General features: G+C 44.6%; 1 protein-coding gene across 1 annotated transcript in view; it reads right to left on the reverse strand.

The window, feature by feature from the left end:
* Positions 1-8,504: 8,504 nt before the first annotated feature.
* LOC144506178 (interleukin-10 receptor subunit beta-like) overlaps positions 8,505-21,631 on the reverse strand; it is a 28,968-nt gene continuing 15,841 nt past the window's right edge. The window contains exons 3-7 of the mRNA XM_078232026.1: positions 17,598-17,785; positions 17,323-17,486; positions 13,771-13,915; positions 12,716-12,873; positions 8,505-10,107 (exon numbers count right to left, since the gene is read on the reverse strand). Coding sequence (XP_078088152.1) covers positions 9,829-10,107; positions 12,716-12,873; positions 13,771-13,915; positions 17,323-17,486; positions 17,598-17,785 — 934 coding nt within the window. The 3' untranslated portion in view covers positions 8,505-9,828. The remainder of the gene's footprint in view (positions 10,108-12,715; positions 12,874-13,770; positions 13,916-17,322; positions 17,487-17,597; positions 17,786-21,631) is intronic.

Here is a 21,631-nt window from a genome sequence, read left to right on the forward strand (position 1 = left end):
TCCTCCAGTCTTCTGGCACTGTTCCTGTAGACAATGACGACCCAAAGATCAAAGCCAAAGGCTCTGCAATCTCCTTCCTAGCCTCCCAGAGAATCCTAGGGTAAATCCCATCCGGCCCAGGGGACTTATCTATTTTTACCCTTTCCAGAATTGCTAACACCTCCTCCTTATGAACATCAATCCCATCCAGTCCAACAGCCTGCATCTCAGTACTCCCCTCGACAACACTGTCCCTCTCCAGTGTGAATACCGACGAAAAATATTCATTTAGTGCCTTTCCTATCTCTTCAGACTCCACGCACAACTTCCCACTACTGTCCTTGACTGGCCCTAATCTTACCCTAGTCATTCTTTTACTCCTGACATACCTATAGAAAGCTTTAGGGTTTTCCTTGATCCTACCTGCCAAAGACTTCTCATGTCCCCTCCTGGCTCTTCTTAATTCTTTCTTTAGGTCCTTCCTGGCTAACTTGTAACTCTCAAGTGCCCTAACTGAGCCTTCACGTCTCATCTTAACATAAGTCTCCTTCTTCCTCTTCACAAGAGATTCAACCTCCTTAGTAAACCACGGTTCCCTCACACGTCTGCTTCCTCCCTGCCTGACAAGATACATATTTATCAAGGACGCGTAGTTTCTTGAACAAGTTCCACATTACAATTGTGCCCATCCCCTGCAGTTTCCTTCCCCAACCTATGCCAGCTAAATCTCGCCTAATTCCATCATAATTTCCTTTCCCCCAGCTATAACTCTTGCCCTTTGGTATATACCTATCCTTTTCCATTGCTAAGGTAAATGTAATCGAATTGTGGTCACTGTCACCAAAGTGCTCACTTACCTCCAAATCTAACACCTGGCCTGGTTCATTACCCAGTACCAAATCCAATGTGGCCTCGCCTCTTGTTGGTCTATCTACATACTGCGTCAGGAAGCCTTCCTGCACACATTGGACAAAAACCGACCCCTCTAAAGTACTCGAACTATAGCTTTTCCAGTCAATATTTGTAAAGTTGCGCGACTGATTCTCCCAGTTGCAATGCCCCTAACAACCTGCAATTTAACTGTCCTCTTGATATTCAATGGTGTTACTTTTGCTAAATTCCCCAGCAACCAAATCTTTGATTTGATTTGATCTTGCGCGTTACCTCTAATAAAAAAATAGATCATGCACCTGTCCATCACCTTTTTCTATTCATTCGTGGTTCATGGGCATCGCTGGCTGGCCAGCATTTATTGCCCATCCCTTGTTGCCCTTGGAGGGCAGTTAAGAGTCAACCACATTGCTGTGGCTTTGGACCACATGTATCACATCATCACATGCAGGCCAGACCAGGTAAGGATGGCAGATTTCCTTCCTGAAAGGACATTAGTGAACCAGGTGGGTTTTTACGACAACCACGGTTTCATGGTCATCAGTAGATTCTTGATTCCAGATATTTTTTATTGAAGTCAAATTCCACCATATGCTGTGGCAGGATTCGAACCTGGGTTCCCAGAATATTAACTGAGTTTCTGGATTAATAGTCCAGCAATAATATCATTAGGCCTTCGCCTCCCCACCTACAAGGCATCGGTCAGCAGTGATGGAATACACTCCACTTGCCTGGATGAATTGGCTCCAGAAGACTCAAGAAACTCAAAATGCTTGATTGGCATACTGAACATCACCGGCACACACTGACTGCTTGGCAGCAACCCGCCAAGGCTTCTCCGAAGGCATCTCCCAACCTTTGGCCTCTCCATCGAGAAATGTAAGGATATCTGACACATGGGAACACCACCACCTCCAAGTTCCCCTCCAAGTCACACATGATCCTGACTTGAAAATATATTGCTAATCCTTCATAGCCACTAGATCAAATATAGAATATGGTAAATATGTGCATCCACAAAGCCAAGACAATTATTTTTAGGGCATTAGAGGCCTCTGTTTAATGTTTCTGAGGATGGAATCTTCAACAATGCAGAACTCCCTCATTACTGCAATTGAACATCAACCTTTGTTATAGGTCCAAATCTCATTGGTACCTGAACCCACAAACATGTGACTGAAAAGTGAACCAAACTGGAACATTTTGCTCACATGTGGATAGCAGAGGAAGAGAAAGATAAATAAACCAGATTACCATTCTACTCATTGGATGTACATTGAGATAAATTTTATTATTCATGGTATATTTACACCTTAATTCATTGTACAAATGTTGAAATGAAAAAGGAAGGTCGATGACAAGAAAGAGACAATCCTATATATTTATCCCCTGTAATCGAAATGAGCATTTTTCTTTAACAAATTGCATTCAAAGGATGATACTTTACCTGGATTATATGTTTTATTTCTATAAGTTTCTTCTGATGAAGGGGTCTGAAATTTTATCTATTATTTATTACACTTCATCAAAAACTCTCAAAGTGTCGTTGTCTCTTGCTCTTCCTTTATTCTCTTTCCATTATAGTCCCAACAATTTTCTATTTTGTGGCTGCATAGCCATGATCAGACAGGATAGTCTCGCAAGGCAGAGACGACTCAAAGGGCTGAATGGTCTAATCTTGCTCCTATTTCTTATGTTCATATGTTATTAATACATTGGAGAGTTTCTAATTGTACCATAGATACAGGCAAAACACAACAGCCAGGATTATTGTGGAGTTGTGGAGACTCGCCAGTAGGAGAAAGTGGGTGGGATGTGGCTCACAGATGAAGAAAATCCAAACTCAGCAGGGCCATTTGAACTGAGTGCTGAGTTCAAACAGATCTCACTTTCAATGTAGCAGGTGACTTAACTGACAGTGTGGAGTTATGGATTTTTAGAGTAGTCATAAATGTTCTCGAAGGGCGGATAAGTTTTGTAGAACTGTCAACCTGCGAAGTTACTTAAATTCCTACCTCCTTAAAAATTGATACAAATGGCCTACCTATGTCAGATGGATTGAAAAAAACCCTCAACCTGTCAAGTTATTTAAATCCCTAGCCCTTTAAAAAATAAAAATAGCTGACTGCATCTGTGAAAGTTGAAAAGGATTGTTTTAGCTTTTACAGTAGCTGTTTGTTGACATAACCTTAAGAACTTTCATTATCTCATTATTGGTTGCTTTCTGATTATTTTTCATGGGAAGTTGTGAATGCAACTGTTTGCTTTTGTAATGGATTAAGTACTATCATAGATTTAATTGTATTGAATGGCATTTCATGAATGGGAGTGTTTTATGTAGTGAAACCTGTAATAGACATTTCAAATTTTATTTCATTTAATCTCAGCATGGCTCCCGAGATTTGCCCATGATGGATATTGAGTGAGCTAACACTAAGGTGGCATAGGGACTTTAAGGTACCATCAAGGAGGGTGGAGGCATGAGTTGACATTAAGGTAGTGTAGGGTTGTAAGGGAGCATGGCGTGGGTGGTGGACATGAGTTGGCATGGGAGCTATAATGAATCGTGGGGGTTGGTAGGGGCATGGATTGGCATCAGTTGTCATTGAGGTGGCATAGATGCTGTAAGTAGCTATGTGGGTGGATGGGTGAGAAGCATGGGCTGACATTAAGGTGAGAGAATGAATGCAAGGGGCCATAGAAGCTCACAGTCCAAAGAAAGTTGTGAGAAATGAGTGGCATAGGGGCTATAGGCAGCTTTGGGGGTGGGTGGGACTATGGGTTGGCATGTTGCCACGTGAGGAATGAAGAGTGGGTGGGATAGTGAGGGGGTGTGGCAGTGGGGGGCAAGAGGACCTAATATTTAAGATAACAACTGGGACAAATTCCCTAAGAACTGAAGGTGGCCTTTTAACCAGCCTCCTCAGCATTCAGCAACTCCTTTGACTGCCTCTAATCTGCATCAGGAGGCAGTGGGCCCATTCCGTCATGCATCACCACCACCTCTCCCCACCCCCGCCTCCTCAGAACAAAAGGCCCACCACTCAGTGGAGTTTCTCCTAAGGTGAGTGTGGCAAGCCAGGAGATTTCTCTACAGCTGCTACCCGACCCAAGAGCAAGAATCTGGGCTGTTCTCCATTAGCCAGGCATGAGAAAAAGATGCTGGGAAAGATTAGGTGGAATAGTGCAATAAATATAAGCTACAGTTCCTCTGATATATCTCTAATTTGAGCATCGATAAATCTGCTAACAGTGAAGTGTTAGCTTGAAGTAACTTCAATATCCATGATATAGAAGCACACAGCACAGAAGGAGAGCATTCAATCCATCTGGTCTTTGCCAGCTCGTTGAAAGAGTTACCCAATGTGTTCCATGCCTCCGCTCTTTCCCCTGAAACAAAATCAATTCAAGTATTCATTGAATTCCCTTCAGAAAGTTGGCTATTGAATATGCTCCCACAACTTGGCAGGTAGTGCATTCCAGTTATTAACAATGGGTTGTGTAAAACAAACGTTCTCCTCATCCGCCCTCTGTTCTGCTGCCAATTCGCTTAAACCTGCATTTTCTGGCATTCTAGATTCAGCACAAAATGTTAATGAAACAGTAGCCAATCACCTTTGGCATGACGCATGGGAATCAAGAGCTCAGGTAGCCTTCAAGTGGAGTGGGGTTAGAGGCAAAGGATAAGTTGGACCAGAGAAACAGATATATACTATATAAATATGTATATAATACATATGTTTCTTTGTTGGAATAACATAATGATCGAATACAGTGCAGAAGAGGCCATTAGGCTTATCAAGTCTTCACTGACTCTCTGACAGAGTACCTTATTCAGGCCCTCTCACCGTCCTATCCCCATAACCCCACACATTTATCACCGCTAATCCCCCACAACTTGGGACACTAAGAGGCAATTTAGCATGACCAGTCCACCTAGCCCACATATCTTTGGACTGTGGGAGGAAACCAGAGCACCAAGGCTTTTTATATGCATATAAAGAGCAAGAGGGTAACCAGGGAGAGGGTTGGCCCAGTCAAGGACAAGGGAGGGAATCTATGCGTAGAGCCAGAGGATATGGGCAAGGTATTAAATGGGTACTTTGCATCAGTATTCCCCAAAGAGAAGGACTTGGTGGATGATAAGTCTGGGGAAGGGTGTGTAGATAGTTTGGGTCATGTTGAGATCAAAAAGGAGGAGGTATTGGGGTTCTTGAGAAACATTAAGGTAGACGAGTCCCCAGGGCCTGATGGGATATACCTCACAATATGCAAGGGAGGAAATTGCTAGGGCCTTGAGAGAAATCTTTGTATTCTCACTGGCTACAGGGGAGGTCATGATGTGGAGATGCCGGCGTTGGACTGGGGTAAACACAGTAAGAAGTTTAACAACACCAGGTTAAAGTCCAACAGGTTTATTTGGTAGCAAAAGCCACACAAGCTTTCGGAGCTGCAAGCCCCTTATTCAGGTGAGTGGGAATTCTGTTTCCAGATGCAATTTTACATCTCATCCGCTTCATCCTGGACCACAATATCTTCACCTTCAACAACCAGTTCTTCATCCAGACACACGGAACAGCCATGGGGACCAAATTCGCACCTCAATATGCCAACATCTTCATGCACAGGTTCGAACAAGACTTCTTCACCGCACGGGACCTTCAACCGATGCTATACACTAGATACATCGATGACATTTTCTTCCTTTGGACTCATGGTGAACAATCACTGAAACAACTCTATGATGACATCAACAAGTTCCATCCCACCATCAGACTCACCATAGACTACTCTCTGGAATCGGTTGCATTCTTGGACACACGCATCTCCATTAAGGACGGTCACCTCAGCACCTCACTGTACCGCAAGCCCACGGATAACCTCACGATGCTCCACTTCTCCAGCTTCCACCCTAAACACGTTAAAGAAGCCATCCCCTACGGACAAGCCCTCCGTATACACAGGATCTGCTCGGATGAGGAGGATCGCAACAGGCACCTCCAGACACTGAAAGATGCCCTCATAAGAACAGGATATGGCGCTCGACTCATTGATCAACAGTTCCAACGCGCCACAGTGAAAAACTGCACCGACCTCCTCAGAAGACAAACACGGGACACAGTGGACAGAGTACCCTTCGTTGTCCAGTACTTCCCCGGAGCGGAGAAGCTACGGCATCTCCTCCGGAGCCTTCAACATGTCATTGATGAAGACGAACATCTCGCCAAGGCCATCCCCACACCCCCACTTCTTGCCTTCAAACAACCGCACAACCTCAAACAGACCATTGTCCGCAGCAAACTATCCAGCCTTCAGGAGAACAGTGACCATGACACCACACAACCCTGCCACAGCAACCTCTGCAAGACGTGCCGGATCATCGACACAGATGCCATCATCTCACGTGAGAACACCATCCACCAGGTACACGGTACATACTCTTGCAACTCGGCCAACGTTGTCTACCTGATACGCTGCAAGAAAGGATGTCCCGAGGCATGGTACATTGGGGAAACTATGCAGACGCTGCGACAACGGATGAATGAACACCGCTCGACAATCACCAGGCAAGACTGTTCTCTTCCTGTTGGGGAGCACTTCAGCGGTCACGGGCATTCGGCCTCTGATATTCGGGTAAGCGTTCTCCAAGGCGGCCTTCGCGACACATAACGGCGCAGAGTCGCTGAGCAGAAACTGATAGCCAAGTTCCGCACACACGAGGACGGCCTCAACCGGGATATTGGGTTCATGGCACACTATTTGTAACCCCCACAGAGTTTCACTGGCTGTCTTGTCTGGAGACAATACACATCTTTTTAGCCTGTCTTGATGCTCTCTCCACTCACATTGTTTTGTTTCTTAAAGACTTGATTAGTTGTAAGTATTCGCATTCCAACCATTATTCATGTAAATTAAGTCTGTGTCTTTATATGCTCTGTTTGTGAACAGAATTCCCACTCACCTGAAGAAGGGGCTTGCAGCTCCAAAAGCTTGTGTGGCTTTTGCTACCAAATAAACCTGTTGGACTTTAACCTGGTGTTGTTAAACTTCTTACAGGGGAGGTCCCAGAGGATTGGAGAATGGCCAATGTTGTTCCTTTGTTTAAGAAGGGTAGCAAGGATAATCTAGGTAATTATAAGCCTGTGAGCCTTACATCAGTGGTAGGGAAATTATTAGAGAGAATTCTTTCGAGACAGGATTTACTCCCACTTGGAAATAAGTGTACGTATTAGCGAGAGGCAACATGGTTTTGTGAAGGGGAAGTCTCACGAACTTGATCGAGTTTTTCAAGGAAGTGACGAAGATGATTGATGAGGGTAGGGCAGTGGATGTTGTCTACATGGACTTCAGTAAGGTCTTTGACAAGGTCCATCATGGCAGACTGGTACAGAAGGTGAAGTCGCACGGGATCAGAGGTGAGCTGGCAAAATGGATACAGAACTGGCTCGGTCATAGAAGACAGAGGATAGCAGTGGAAGAGTGTGTTTCTGAATGGAGAGCTGTGACAAGTGGCATTCCTCAGGGATCAGTGCTAGCACCTTTGCTGTTTGTAATATATATGTAAATGATTTGGAGGAAAATGTAACTGGTTTGATCAGTAAGTGTGCGGACGATACAAAGGTTGGTGGAATTGAGGATAGCGATGAGGACTGTCAGAGGATAGCGCAGGATATAGATTGGTTGGAGACTTGGGCGGAGAGAAGGCAAATGGAGTTTAATACGGACAAATGTGAGGTAATGCATTTTGGAAGGTCTAATGCAGATGGGAAATATACAGTAAATGGCAGAACCCTTAACAGTATTGATAGGCAAAGGGATCTGGGTGCACAGGTACACAAGTCACTGAAAGTGGCAACACAGGTGGAGAAGGTAGTCAAGACATATGGCATGCTTGCCTTCATCGGCCGGGGTATTGAGTTTAAAAATTGGCAAATCATGTTGCAGCTTTATAGAACCATAGTTAGGCTGCACTTGGAATATAATGTTCAATTCTGGTCGCCACACTACCAGAAGGATGTGGAGGCTTTGGAGAGGGTAGAGAAAAGATTTATCAGGATATTGCCTGGTATGGAGGGCATTAGCTATGAGGAGAGGTTGGAGAAACTTGGTTTATTCTCACTGGAATGACAGAGGTTGAGGGGTGACCTGATAGATTATGAGAGGCATGGACAGAGTGGATAGACAGAGAGCTTTTTCCCAAGGTGGAAGAGTCAATTACTAGGGGGCATAGGTTTAAGGTGTGAGGGGCAAGGTTTAAAGGAGATGTACGAGGCACGTTTTTTACACAGAGGGTGATGGGTGCCTGGAACTTGCTGCCAAAGGAGGCAGTGAAAGCAGATACGATAGTGACTTTTAAGAGGAGTCTGGACAAATCCTGGAAGGGTTTTAGTTCAGTCGGGTTGTGCTGTAATTTTCTTTCTTCTTTGTACACCCGGAGGAAACCCACGCAGACATGGGGAGAATGTGCAAACTCCACACAGGCAGTCACCCAAAGCCGGAATTGAACCCGGGTTCCTGGCGCCGTGAGACAGCAGTGCTAACCACTGTGCCACCGTGCTGCCCATAATATTTAAAGTTATGCAAGGATAGGGAAGCAGACAGTTTCAAGTAGATAGTGGTCGAAAGCAAAGGGTCACAAATACAATATTTAATGGAAGAAGGTTAGAACAGAGGACAGGAGAAAATTCTTGGTACACAAAGTTGTGGAATTCACTTCTAGGACTATTACTGAGGTAGCATTTATGTCAACAATCTAGATTTGATTGGATAGGTGGCTGAGTGATAAGAGGATGAAGGGATGCATCAATAGGGCTATTTATTTGCACAGATGGTGAATTGCCTATTTCTGTGTAACTTCGATGTAATTCAGTCCACATTTTAAAACCAACATCATGTTGTAAATTTCAGGTTTATATCTTTAACAGAAAATGCCTATGTAAATCTGTTACACTGTCATTGCGCACTGCAGCTTGTAGTGACACTGCAGCACCTGCACTTGCAGGGGTTGCTTATATTGATAAGATAAGTCTGTATAGGCAATTTACTTATATGTATGGGCAGCGGAATTTATAATGGAAAGAAACGCCTAAGACTGGGAAAGACTGGTTTCCAGAGGGATCTGGGTCGCCTTGCACACAAATCTTAGAAGTTCAGCAAGCAATTAGTAAAGCAAATTAGTAAAGCAAATAGTATGTTGGACTTTGTTACAAAGGGATTGGAGTAAAAGAGCTAAGAAGTCTCAATGCAGTTGTACAAGGCTACAAGGTGAGGTTAGACTGACAATACTATGTACAGATTTGATCTCTTCAAATTGAAAGGAAATGTACACAGATATAAGAACTGTAATATATTAATAGATGCATTTGAAGTCCTTTGTTTTTCATTTCTTTCAACGACTCAGAATTTTCCATGGGTGGGATTTCCTGTCAACAGAATTTTCCAGTCCTGCCGAAGGCAATTCCCCCATGGTGGGTTCCCTGGCAGTGGGATGGGCAAGCCATGCAAATTGTCATAGACCTCATGGCGTGCGTGCGTGTGTGTGTGTGTGGAAAATCCCAGCCCATGTTTTAGACAATATAGACAATATATAAATATAAATTCCAAATGAATAAATGAATATTAATTACAAAACATATTTCTCAGAGCAAACCACAAACAAAATTTGAAGGTTACAAAGGATCTCGGCAAAAACCTTTCCAAAATCACACACTTCATTGTTTCTCTGATAAAATATAATAAATTATACGTTTCCTTCTTTTACTCGGATCTGTAATGAATGTTCATAGATTGCTGAAAAGGAAGATGAAAGAAAACATTACAGGCCACATAGGTTGCTATCTCCATGTACAACCGAAGGAAATATAAATCCTGTGTCACAAAAATCCCAGAAAAGAGGGAGGAAGATCCGTGTGTGTGTGTCTGACATTGCCTTCAAGCATCTCTTCAGCTTTGATTCACTCAAGCAGCACGACCCGGCCATGTCTGCTTTCTTCCATAAAGGTTGTTGTTGTTCTGATTTTGCACCTCTTTATCTTCCTCTTCATCAGCGGTTGCCTGATTATCCTCCTTCACAGGCCGTTTCTCAATCATTTCCACGTTTGTGTTCAAATCAGCATCGCTGTTGTCAAAACTTGCTTGGATGTCTGAAATAATACTTAGCTTGTCAAATGATTCTTCACTAAGATTCTTACTCTGGGGCAGCAGGAATTGAGAATTCAATGAAGGTTCTTCAAGGTACTGTACAAAAAAAAGTCAAGCATTTAAGACTAATAAGACTAATAATTCTCAATTCAGCAATTGAGAATCTCCCATAAAATATACCCAGTGTCGCATTTTTGTGATGATTTATTGGGATGTGGAGTATTTAGCTGGGACTAAGAAAAAAAGTGAAACCCTGACAGTGAATTGGAAGATGGGTGTTTGGAAAGCGCATCTAAAGGGAAGACCAGTATATAGGATGATGTGCACGTAATAAATATTTCCATGGGCATTTTTTTTTTATCCACTCATTTCTCTTAATCATGTGTCTCAAATTTCATTTGAAGTTGATGAGCTAAGTGAAGTAGAAGAAGGATATGGCACGGTGGCACAGTGGCTAGCACTGCTGCCTTACAGCGCCGTGGATCCGGGTTCAATTCCAGCCTCGGATCACTGTCTGTGTGGAGTTTGCACATTCTCCCCGTGTCTGCGTGGGTTTCCTCCGGCTGCTCTGATTTCCTCCCACAGTCCAAAGATGTGCGAGTTATGTTGATTGGGCCATGCTAAATTGACCGTAGTGTTAGGGGATTAGCAGGGTAACTATGTGGGGTTACAGGAATAAGGCCAGGGTGAGATTGTGGTTGGTGCAGACTCGATGGGCCAAATGGCCTCTTTCTGTACTGTAGGGATTCTAAGGATCTATTGCTAGATGTGGATTGCTGCTGGAATAGAATGGCCTTCCATTCTGCCTTCATGAGGGAACTCTGAGCATCTTTTAATGTGGACAATATTATGATGTATGTTTGGAATGTTTGACCACGCCCCACCCCCAAACCATTTCCCTGGAGGCTTGCAATGGTTACCTGCCCACCAATTGCGGGCAGTCAACTAAAGTAATTCAAAGGCTAATTAAAGCCAATTATTATGGAATTATTTTAACCAAGAGTTTCTCCTCCACGCTGAAGGCCTGGCAGCTTTGTGCATTTTTTGAATAAAACATGTTAATAATTGCTGAGATAGCACCTCAAAATGGAGCATCTTTTCTCTTCCTTACTTTCAACTGTAGGCTGCTGTTCCTTCTGTGTTGGGGGGCTTCCTATTGGCCCTTCAGCTTCCAGAGCCTGCCTACTATCTTTGATTAAGTGGCAAGAGCTTCCAACTCAGGGAATATCACAGCTAGGTGACTAAGTCTGACACAGTGCAGGGTTAGGACTCCCATTTGATCCAACAGCAAGGATCCAACTCAAAATCCAACCCTATCCCCTGCCCTTGTGTTTGCTGAAATATCAAGCATTCACAGAAAAATTAATGCAAAAAGTCATGAAAGGGAGTTAAACTTCCCTGAATAACAAATATACTGGATTTGGATACTGTGCAAATAGTACGAAATTCAGGGTTCGCCTAGAAAGCTTGGAGTTAACAACTTTGAGTGGAATTTAATGCCCTTCCCTGGGGCAAGTTTGGTTGCAGGGGGATCATTTAATCAGACAGGGGGACCTGTCCTTCATGCTTCCACCCTGATTAAATCCAGAGTTGAAAGGCCCTTGGATAACAATTAGTGAAGATATATACAATGATTATTAACCTAGACAGGCAGATAAACCGCCATGTGGAAAGCTGTGCATGGTTGTGTGAGGGCTTCAGGGGGCCTATTCAAAGGCATTCAGTGCCTGATCGATGGACCCAGCATCAGGAAGGGCTGTTGGGCTGAGAATCACTTCCTCAGCCTTCCTATTGACCCCCGTTTTCTGCAACTCCCAGCCTCTCACCATCACTTAACTGTGGCCTGGGATCTAGCGACGATGCTGGGCCTTGAGTAGGTGTTTTACCGGCAGCAGCCATCCCCTTCCTGATAATGCTGTCAGCCTCTGATTGGCGCTCCAGTTCGGATTTGCTGATTCTGGGGGTAAGCTTGCCAATGACTTGCCGAGTGACTGAGAGGCACATGATACCGCAAGCTTTCCATTAAGTAGGCAATCTGGGGCTCTGACTAGTTCTCCAGTTGTCAGAAGAGGTTCATTCATTGCCTTCATTAAATATTGCCCTGTGTTGTTGCCATGTGGTGACTTCAAAGTAACAGCAGTTAATTTGGTAAAGAATGGCTAATTTTATTTGAAATATTTAGGGGAATTGTCCTGTGACGGTCAAGTAATTCTGGTACCCCTTCACTCTGGAAACCACCCCCCACCGCCAGCCCCCCTCTCCCCACCCCCACTCCAACCATCTGTAAAACTCTACTATTGCATTACAGTGCTGTTTATCATGGTGGCAGTGGCAACTGTTACACTGCAGCCATGTTATTTCTCAATTTTCAATTTTATTAAAATGAAGACTAGCAGCTAGAAAGGCAACTTTGGACAAAAATTCCCACAGAGCTGTTACTGTAACTTTGTAGAAAGCGCAGTGCATAAATGGAGCTTCAGGCAAAGCTACAGCGGTGAATTTGGGAGTAACTTTGAGCAAATTTCCAGCTTTTACCATTGTGAAACCATATCACACCCTTGTACGCCCTTGTTCACCTCACTTTGGTAAACCTCAATACATCCCAGCTGGAGCAGGAGAGCTGCAATCCGTATGAAGTTGCATGAGGTTAACTTTGATAGTTCATAAATCAGGAATGGAGATAAATGACTGGAATAACACATACCTCTTTTATGTGTTCAGGGAGATTGTAGGAAGGAAATAAACTATATCTGACAGCCTTGTAAAGATAAAGCGATGCATAGAAAATTCCCATTGTCACACCGAAGACACCAAAAATTGACACAAGGAGAAGCATAATCACTTGCCACTCTGGAACTCTACCTGCAGGTACAAACAAGGGGAGAACTTTCATAAGTAGAAAGCATCATTTGGCCACAGAACTTAAGTCCCATCTCTGGTGCGAACTGAAACTAGTGTAATGAAGTTAAAACATATGAGGCCAAAGACATAAAAGTTTTAAAGTTTATCTATTAGTTACAAGTAGGCTTACATTAACACTGCATGAAGTTACTGCGAACATCCTAGTTGACACACTCAAGTGCCTGTTCGGGTACACTGAGAGAGAATTTAGCATGGCCAATGCATCTAACCAGCACACCTTGTGGGAGGAAACCGGAACACCTGGAGGAAACCCATGCAGACATGGGAGAACGCATGGACTCTGCGCAGTCAGTGACCCAAGCTGGGAATTGAACCCCGGTCCCTGGCACTGTGAGACAGCAGTGCTAACAACTGTGCCACCATGCTACCCCTATGTTGTAATAAATTGTGGTGTGAGAATGGATTCTGTTCGTTGGCACAAGGTGCTCTTAAGTTGCTCTGCTCCAGCTTTCCATCTGTGCTGAGGGGATGGCAGAGGAAGAAAAGGTGCCCTGGATAAAGGATGGAGTTGGGCCTGCTGCACTCTGGATCCATATTGGAGGCAACACTGAGGTAGCCAATTGTCAAACGAAGCTGTTTAAAAGGCTTGCCCTGCTTTTCTGGGACTTTGTCTCAGTTGTATTGTTAAATATTAGGAACTCTAGGCTCACACCCCATCAGCCGTCACTCACTCTGCATGCCCCATCCACTCCACATGACACACCCCACCATGCCAACTCATGTCCTCCATCCATGACCATGGGTCCTTATAGCCACCATGCCAACTCATGCCCCCATCTGGCAAGGAGCTGCTCATATTAGATATTTAATGGGACAAATAGAAGAAAATAGTAATACCGTTATCCATTGTAGTTTCGCAGACAATTGAACTAGGGTGAGTCTTTCTGTTAGCCAAGACAGGTTCAACTTTCAGGCAGTAGGTGGTCCAAGGTTTAAGACTTGTGAGCGTTTTCATCTTCTGACTAGTCTTAACACTCTCAGTCTGTGGAATTCAAAATGTCCATCAAATAGTCACAGGAAGCAAATAGCAGGAGCAAGGCAGATAAAGGGAAACATTAAATGGAAGCATTATGGATTGAATGCTGCCAATATGTTCATAAAGCTACTTGTAGACTCACACAACAGTCATATTCCTCCTTAAAATACTTTCCTGACATCATGGATGAATTCATGGAAACGCTTGTTTCATTGGGTTGACCAGTTTAATAAATATTGCTGAAAAGTGAGACAAGTTGCCAAAGCTTTTCATCAGGACAATCAGGTTTCAAGCAATAATTTCCAAAATATCATGGCAATTGATCTTACAGGAGAAAAGGGTGTTGATTGTGGCAGGTTGACTTGAATTAGCCAAAGCATTGCTATTGAGAAAGCACTGAGAACTATATGCTCCCCAAGCTTCTGGCTAAATGCACAGGTCTTGAACATCTTGGCGGCATGGTGCCAAAGTGGTTAGCACTGCTGCCTCACAGCACCAGGATCCCAGGTTCAATTCCGGCCTCGGGTCATTGTCTTTGTGGAGCTTGAACATTCTCCCCGTGTCTGCGTGGGTTTCCTCTGGGCGTTTCGGTTTCCTCCCACAGACCAAAGATGTGTGGGTCAGGTTGATTGGTCATGCTAAATTGATCCTAGTATCAGGGGGATTAGCAGGGTAAATGTGTGGGGTTACGGGAATAGGGCCTGGGTGGGATTGTGGTCAGTACAGACTTGATGGGCCGATTGGCCACTTTCTGTATTGTATAGATTCTACATTATTTTTGTTTGCAGAGAACGTATGTTGCCTCTAGCAAGTGTAAATGACCCAAGTTACAAGCTGAACTAATTGTCTTAAATTGTTTGTTAGTGTAGTTATTAGCACGCTCAGGAGTGTTCAGCGAGTGCTGCCCAATCATGGAATCTTGTTTTGGGTTTTGCACGCACGGGCTGGTCGAGTATAGTCTGCACCCCACCTATTGCTGAATAATTGAAGGAAGATGCCTTTTGATTCAAACAGCCAATTGCTGGGACATATGGCCTACATACCTGGCAGCACATCAACACTGATATTCAGACACAATTACTGGGATTTTTCAGGCCCGGTGCAATGGTTACCATCATGGCGGATGCGGTGAGACAGCCAAAGGTCCATTGATTTTGGCAGGACCAGAGGATCCTGCTGGTGGGCAGGGCTGGAAAATTCTGCCCAAGATACAGAATGTCTTTTTTGTCTTATGACAACATCTTGTTTGTGGAAAATACCACTCGTGCAGCCACTGCTGCATAGTAGCAATGTGAAACGGCTTGCTTAACCTATTGTTCAAATTTTGAAATACGGGAGTTTCCGCCCGGAAAATTCCACCCAAGGTCAACTGACCTTTGCACGGTCCGTTGAATTTTCTACAATTCACTACAATGGTGGGTGGGGCAGGAAAATTCCACCTTTTGTCTCTCCAGGGTAATTTTTGAGGCAGACTGGGCACTTTTCAGGTCCAAACATGGCAGCCATTGACCAGAAACTGATCTGGACCAGCTATATAAATACTGTGGCTACAACTAGTCCGGAGAGTCCTGGAATACACCACACTTCACTGATGAGTGTAGCTCTAATAACACTCCAGAAGTTCAATACCATCAGATCAAAGCAGCCTGGTTGATCAGCAGGCTATCCACCACTTTAAACATTCATCCCTCCACCCTTGGCACAGTGTGTACCACTTACAAGATGCATGATAACAACTCACCAAGGATCCTTCAATAACATTTTACAAACCTATAATCTACCACCACATAGGGCAGTAACACGTGGGAACTCCGCCACCTGGGAGTTCCCCTCCAAGTCAAACATTATCTTGACTTAGACCTTTCTTGCCATTCCTTCACTGTCTCAGAGTTGAAAACTTGGATTATCCTTCCTAACGTCACAGTGAGCATACCTACATCACAAGCACTATGGCATTCAACACTCAAGGGAAATTAGGCATGATGTGGAGATGCCGGTGTTGGACTGAGATGGGCACAGTAAGAAGTCTCACAACACCAGGTTAAAGTCCAACGGGATTATTTGGAATCACGAGCTTTCGGAGCACTGCTCCTGCAACAGGAGGGAGCAGCGCTCTGGAAGCTCGTGATTACAAGGGAAATTAGGGATTGGCAATAAATATCAACCTTTCCAGCAACATTCGCATCCCCTGAATGAATAAAAAAGTTACATGGAGAGATTGTAAGAAACTGGACTGTTCTTCTAAGGGAAGGTTGAGATACGATTTGATAGTGGTATTCAAAACCATGAGGGCCTTGGGCAGAATAGATATGGAGAAACTGTTCCCATAGGTAGAAAGATCAAGAGCCAGAGGACATTGATTTAAGGATGAATGGCAAAAGAACTAGAGGTGACATGAGGATAAACTTTTTCTTGTAGCTAATGGTTAGGATTCGGAATGCATTGCTTGAGTGTGATGGAGGAAAAGTTAACTGTGGCTCTCAAAGGGGAACTGGATAGTTATCTGAAGAGAAAAAAATTGCAAGGCTCTGGGTGAAGAGCTGGAGAGTGGAACTAGCGGAGTTGTTTGGGAAGATAGCTAGCATGAACACGATGGGCCAAATTACCTCCTTCTTTTCTGTAATCATACTTACTTACCTGCGAGGGCAGAGTCAATGATTAGGCAGGTTGATCTCCCAGGCTAGGGTAGAGGTAATGATCAGGGTAGCCGATGAGGTTAAACCCAAATGTCGCCAGATGCAATTTTCCAAAGCCATTTCGGCCTTTTGGCTAAGTGTCAGATCAAGCACGGGAGGGCGTGCAATGCCTCACATCCTGTCAGCTTGGATCTTGTTTGTTTCTCTCGTGGGGATCATGAATTGGATTCAATTTGAATTTTTTTTTGGATGGAATAAACATTTTACAAAATCATTCTAATTCTAGAAACAGATTATGAACAGTTCACAGACATGAGTAGAACCAGGCTTTAAATTCAAGTAAATATTATGTCCTGTAATATAGACATTTTACACATTGTTCTCAGTAAGGCTAACATAACGTTGATGAAAATGGTTAAAAATAGTTTTGAAAACCAGCAGGAAAATGATATGGTTTGACATTGTATGGATTAGTGTTAAATTATCTCTTATACAATTGTAATTGACTACAAAATGATTTTTCGAATATTTGCCATACTTATATATAAGTATATAATATATAATACTTATATATAAGTATATAATGTATAATACTTATATATAAGTATATACAATACATATCAGTATTGAAACTTCAGTTGAGCTGGAACCAAATATAAAAGCATCAGACTCATCGAAATCATCAAAGCTCACCAGAATTTACAATTACAAAGAAGCTGTCCTTTTAAACAAATGAAAAAATATGTTTTTTCCCTTTTTCACTCCTGCAAAATTTACCTTTTCTTCCTCTCCAACTTTCCAGTAGGACACCTTGTAAGCCAAGTCCGGAAAATAGTCACTCATTGATGTATTATCATTCTCATTTACTGGCTCAGAGATGTCGATATCCAACATATCCAGCCTTGGCTTCACAACCACTTCTAAAGGAGGTCCAATTTCAGCTGTATCACAAAAAGGCATGTTGCATTTGTAGTGTGCTTAGAAAATCATCACAAACACTTAATTTCAATGCAAATTAAGTGAAAAATATGATAAGTTAGAAACAATCCTACTGTCTGCAAAAGGTTCAAACTCCTTGATAACGGCCCAGTCTGATGTCTCGTTCTCATATTCAGCCCTCACACTGAGGGAATAACCAACCATGGTTTCTAGTACTTTGGACAAGTCACATTCTGTGATTCTGATGCTCGTGCAGCCTTTCACAAGGTGTTTCTTTTTATTATAATGCATGTCGTAGAAACTGAAAAGAAATTAGATAATAAGGTTAGTGATCCAGTGACCCAGGGTAATGCTCTGGGGACCCAGGTTTGAAACTCACCATGGCAGATGGCAAAATTTGAATTCAATACAAATCAGGAATTAAAGTCTAATGATAATCATGAAACCATTGTCGACTGTCAGAAAAACCCATCTGGTTCACTAATGTCATCTTGGGAATGAAATCTGCCATCCTTACATGGTCTGGCCTTCATATGATTCCAGATCTACACAAGAATATAGTTAACTCTTAAGACCATAAAAAAATCGGAACAGGAGTAGGCCATTCAGCCCCTCAAGCCTGTTTCACGATTCAGTAGGATTATGGCTGATCTGACTTTCCTTGCGTCCGCTCGCCTGCCTTTTCCCTGTAATACTTGATTCCCTTGCTGATCAAAAATCTATCTATCTCAGCCTTAAATATCCACAAGGACTCTGCCCCTCAGCTCTCTTTGGCAAAGAGTTCCAAACACTCACAACCCTCTGAAAAAAGAAATTCCCCCTCATCTCAATCTTAAATTGGCACCCCTTTATTCTGAGACTATGCTCTCTGGTCCTGGACTCTTCCATGAGGGAAAACATCCTCTCAGCATTTACCCTGTCAAGCGCTTTTGTTTCAATGAACTCACCTCTCACTCTTCTAACTTCCAATGAGCCCCAACCTGTTTAACCTTCCCCCACAAGACAATCCTTCCATACCGGGGATCATCCTAATGAACCTTCTCTGAACTGCCTCCAATAAAATATCTTTCCTTAAATAAGGGGACCAAAAGTGCTCACAGTACGCCAGATGTGGCCTCATTTGTACCTTGTACAGTTGCAGCAAGACTTCCCTACTCTTATACTCCAAACCCCTTGAAATAAGGGCCAACATTCCATTAATCTTCCTTATTACCTGCTGCACCTGCATGCTGGCTTTCTGCGTTTCACGCAAAAATATCCCGAAGACCCTATGGGCGGAATTTTACTGGCACGTCTGCCTGAGGTTTGTACAATCCCAACTGAGGCCAAAGGAGAATGTCGTTCTCCGAGTCTCACCCGCCCCCAGAATTGTGGCGACGTGCCGGTAAAATTCCGGCCTTTGTGTTGCAGCTTTCTGAAGTTTTTCTCCATTTAAATGGTACTCTGTTCTTTTGTTCTCGCTTCCATGAATAACTTCACATTTTCCCACATTATACTCCATTTGCCAACTTTTTGCTCACTTAACCTATCAATATCTGATGCGCGATTGATTCACACGGGAGGCTAGAACATACCCGGGAATAAAGGCTTTTATTCACTACAAATAGGAGCACACTACTCAACAATATTATCCCAGACTAAAGACTACTAGGAAGTAACAGTGACCTTTATACTCCTGTAAGAACGCGGAGTCCTGGGCGGAGCCGAACGGAGTGTACCACATAAACAGTAATAACAGGTGGAACACCCAACAACCCTAACCCCAACAGCAACGAGAGTAACATATATACAAGTACCCATAGTGGTAACCATCTATGGTTCACCACATTCACCCCTCCTTTAAAAAACAAAGACAGGTGGGGTAAAAAAAACCAATAAGAACTGTCCACATGTTCACAAGTTCAGCCGAACCGGAGGTCCACACTGTCTCTGCGACCTCCGCAGTACCGGCTCCAGTGCCGGTTCTGGTGACCGTGGTGACGACCCTCTCTCCGAGGTGGTTTCCACAAACTCCTCCAGTTCCTCTCCCAACCGCCGACCTCGAGATGGCGACAATCCCCTGGACTCAGGCAAGCTGCACACGGGAGTAAGAGGATCAAGTTGAGGTCCCGATGCTGCCCGCGCCGTGTCAGGAGGGGAGAGAATGGGCAAAGGAATCCTAACCAGGGGTGCAGGAGTGGCGGGGGTTTCCAGGTCCCCTGCAGGCGCCAGATCTCTGATAGAGACCATGTCCTCTCGCCCGTCAGGATATGCCACATTGAGGGTTGGCGTGGAGGAGATGGACCTGTTCAACCAAAGGGTCGGACTTGCGGGCCCTGACATGCCGCCGCAGGAGAACAGGTCCTGAGTACGTCAACCAAGATGGCAGTGAGGTCCCAGAGGAAGACTTCCTAGGGAAGACAAACATCCGCTCATGTGGGGTAGTGTTGGTTGCCGTACACAGGAGGGACCGGATCAAATGGAGCGCATCAGGAAGTACCTCTTGCCAACGGGTGACTGGAAGACCCCTAGACCGTAGCGCTATTAAAACAGCCTTCCAGACTGTAGCATTTTCTCTTTCGACCTGTCCGTTACCCCTGGGGTTGTAACTTGTAGTCCTACTTGAGGCAATTCCCTTAGAGAGCAGGTATTGCCTCAAGTCGTCGCTCATAAACGACGAACCCCTATCACTGTGGATATAACTTGGGTAGCCGAACAGGGTGAAAAGACTCCGCAGGGCCTTGATGACCGTGGCAGAGGACATGTCAGAACAGGGGATGGCAAAGGGGAATCGGGAGTATTCGTCAACAACGTTGAGGAAATACACGTTCTGATCCGTCAATGGGAGGGGCCCCTTGAAGTCGACACTCAGTCGTTCAAAAGGGCGAGTGGCTTTAATGAGGTGTGCCCTGTCAGGCCGGTAGAAGTGCGGCTTGCACTCTGCACATACCTGGCAGCGTTGAGTTATCGACCTGACATCCTCTATGGAATAGGGCAGATTCCGAGCCTTTACAAAATGGAAGAGCCGAGTGATCCCCGGATGGCAGAGATCATTGTGGAGGGCCTGTAACCGGTCCTCCTGCACACTGGCACATGTTCCACGCGACAGGGCATCTGAGGGTTCATTGAGCTTCCCCGGACGGTACATGATATCATAGTTGTAGGTGGAGAGTTTGATTCTCCACCTCAAGATTTTATCATTCTTAATTTTTCCCTTTAACGTGTTGTTGAACATAAAGGCCACGGACCTTTGGTCCGTGAGCAGGGTAAACCGTTTGCCAGCCAAATAATGGCGCCAATGCCGTACGGCCTCCACAATGGCCTGAGCCTCTTTCTCCACAGAGGAGTGTCGAATTTCAGGGCCTTGGAGGGTGCGAGAGAAAAAGGCGACGGGCCTGCCCGCCTGGTTAAGTGTGGCGGCCAGGGCGAAATCAGATGCATCACTCTCCACCTGAAAGGGAATAGACTCATCAACAGCGTGTATCGTGGCTTTCGCGATGTCGGCTTTTATCCTTTCAAAGGCTAGGCGAGCCTCTGCTGTCAGGGGAAAAGAGGTAGATTTTATGAGCGGACGGGCTTTGTCCGCGTAATTGGGGACCCACTGTGCATAGTACGAGAAGAAGCCTAAGCATCTTCTCAGTGCTTTGATGCTAGTGGGTAGGGGTAGTTCAAGGAGGGGACGCGTACGGTCTGGATCGGGGCTGATGACCCCGTTTTCCACCACGTATCCGAGGATTGCTAGGCGGTCCTTGCTGAATACGCACTTCTCCTTGTTATAGGTCAGGTTCAGGAGATCTGCAGTGCGTAAAAACTTCTGGAGGTTGGCGTTGTGGTCCTGCTGGTCATGGCCGCAGATAGTGACGTTGTCCAGGTACGGGAAGGTAGCCCGTAGCCCGTTTTGGTCCACCATTCGGTCCATCTCACGCTGGAAGACCGAGACCCCATTAGTGACACCGAAAGGGACTCTTAAAAAGTGGTAGAGACGGCCATCCGCCTCAAAGGCCGTCTATTTGCGGTCCTCTGGGCGAATGGGGAGCTGGTGGTAGGCTGACTTCAAGTCGATGGTGGAGAACACCCGGTACTGCGCAATCTGGTTGACCATGTCAGATATGCGCGGGAGAGGATACGCGTCCAGCTGCGTGTACCTGTCTGACTATAGTCTATGACC

This window comes from Mustelus asterias, chromosome 17, assembly GCF_964213995.1.
Source record: "Mustelus asterias chromosome 17, sMusAst1.hap1.1, whole genome shotgun sequence".
NCBI lineage: Eukaryota > Metazoa > Chordata > Chondrichthyes > Carcharhiniformes > Triakidae > Mustelus > Mustelus asterias.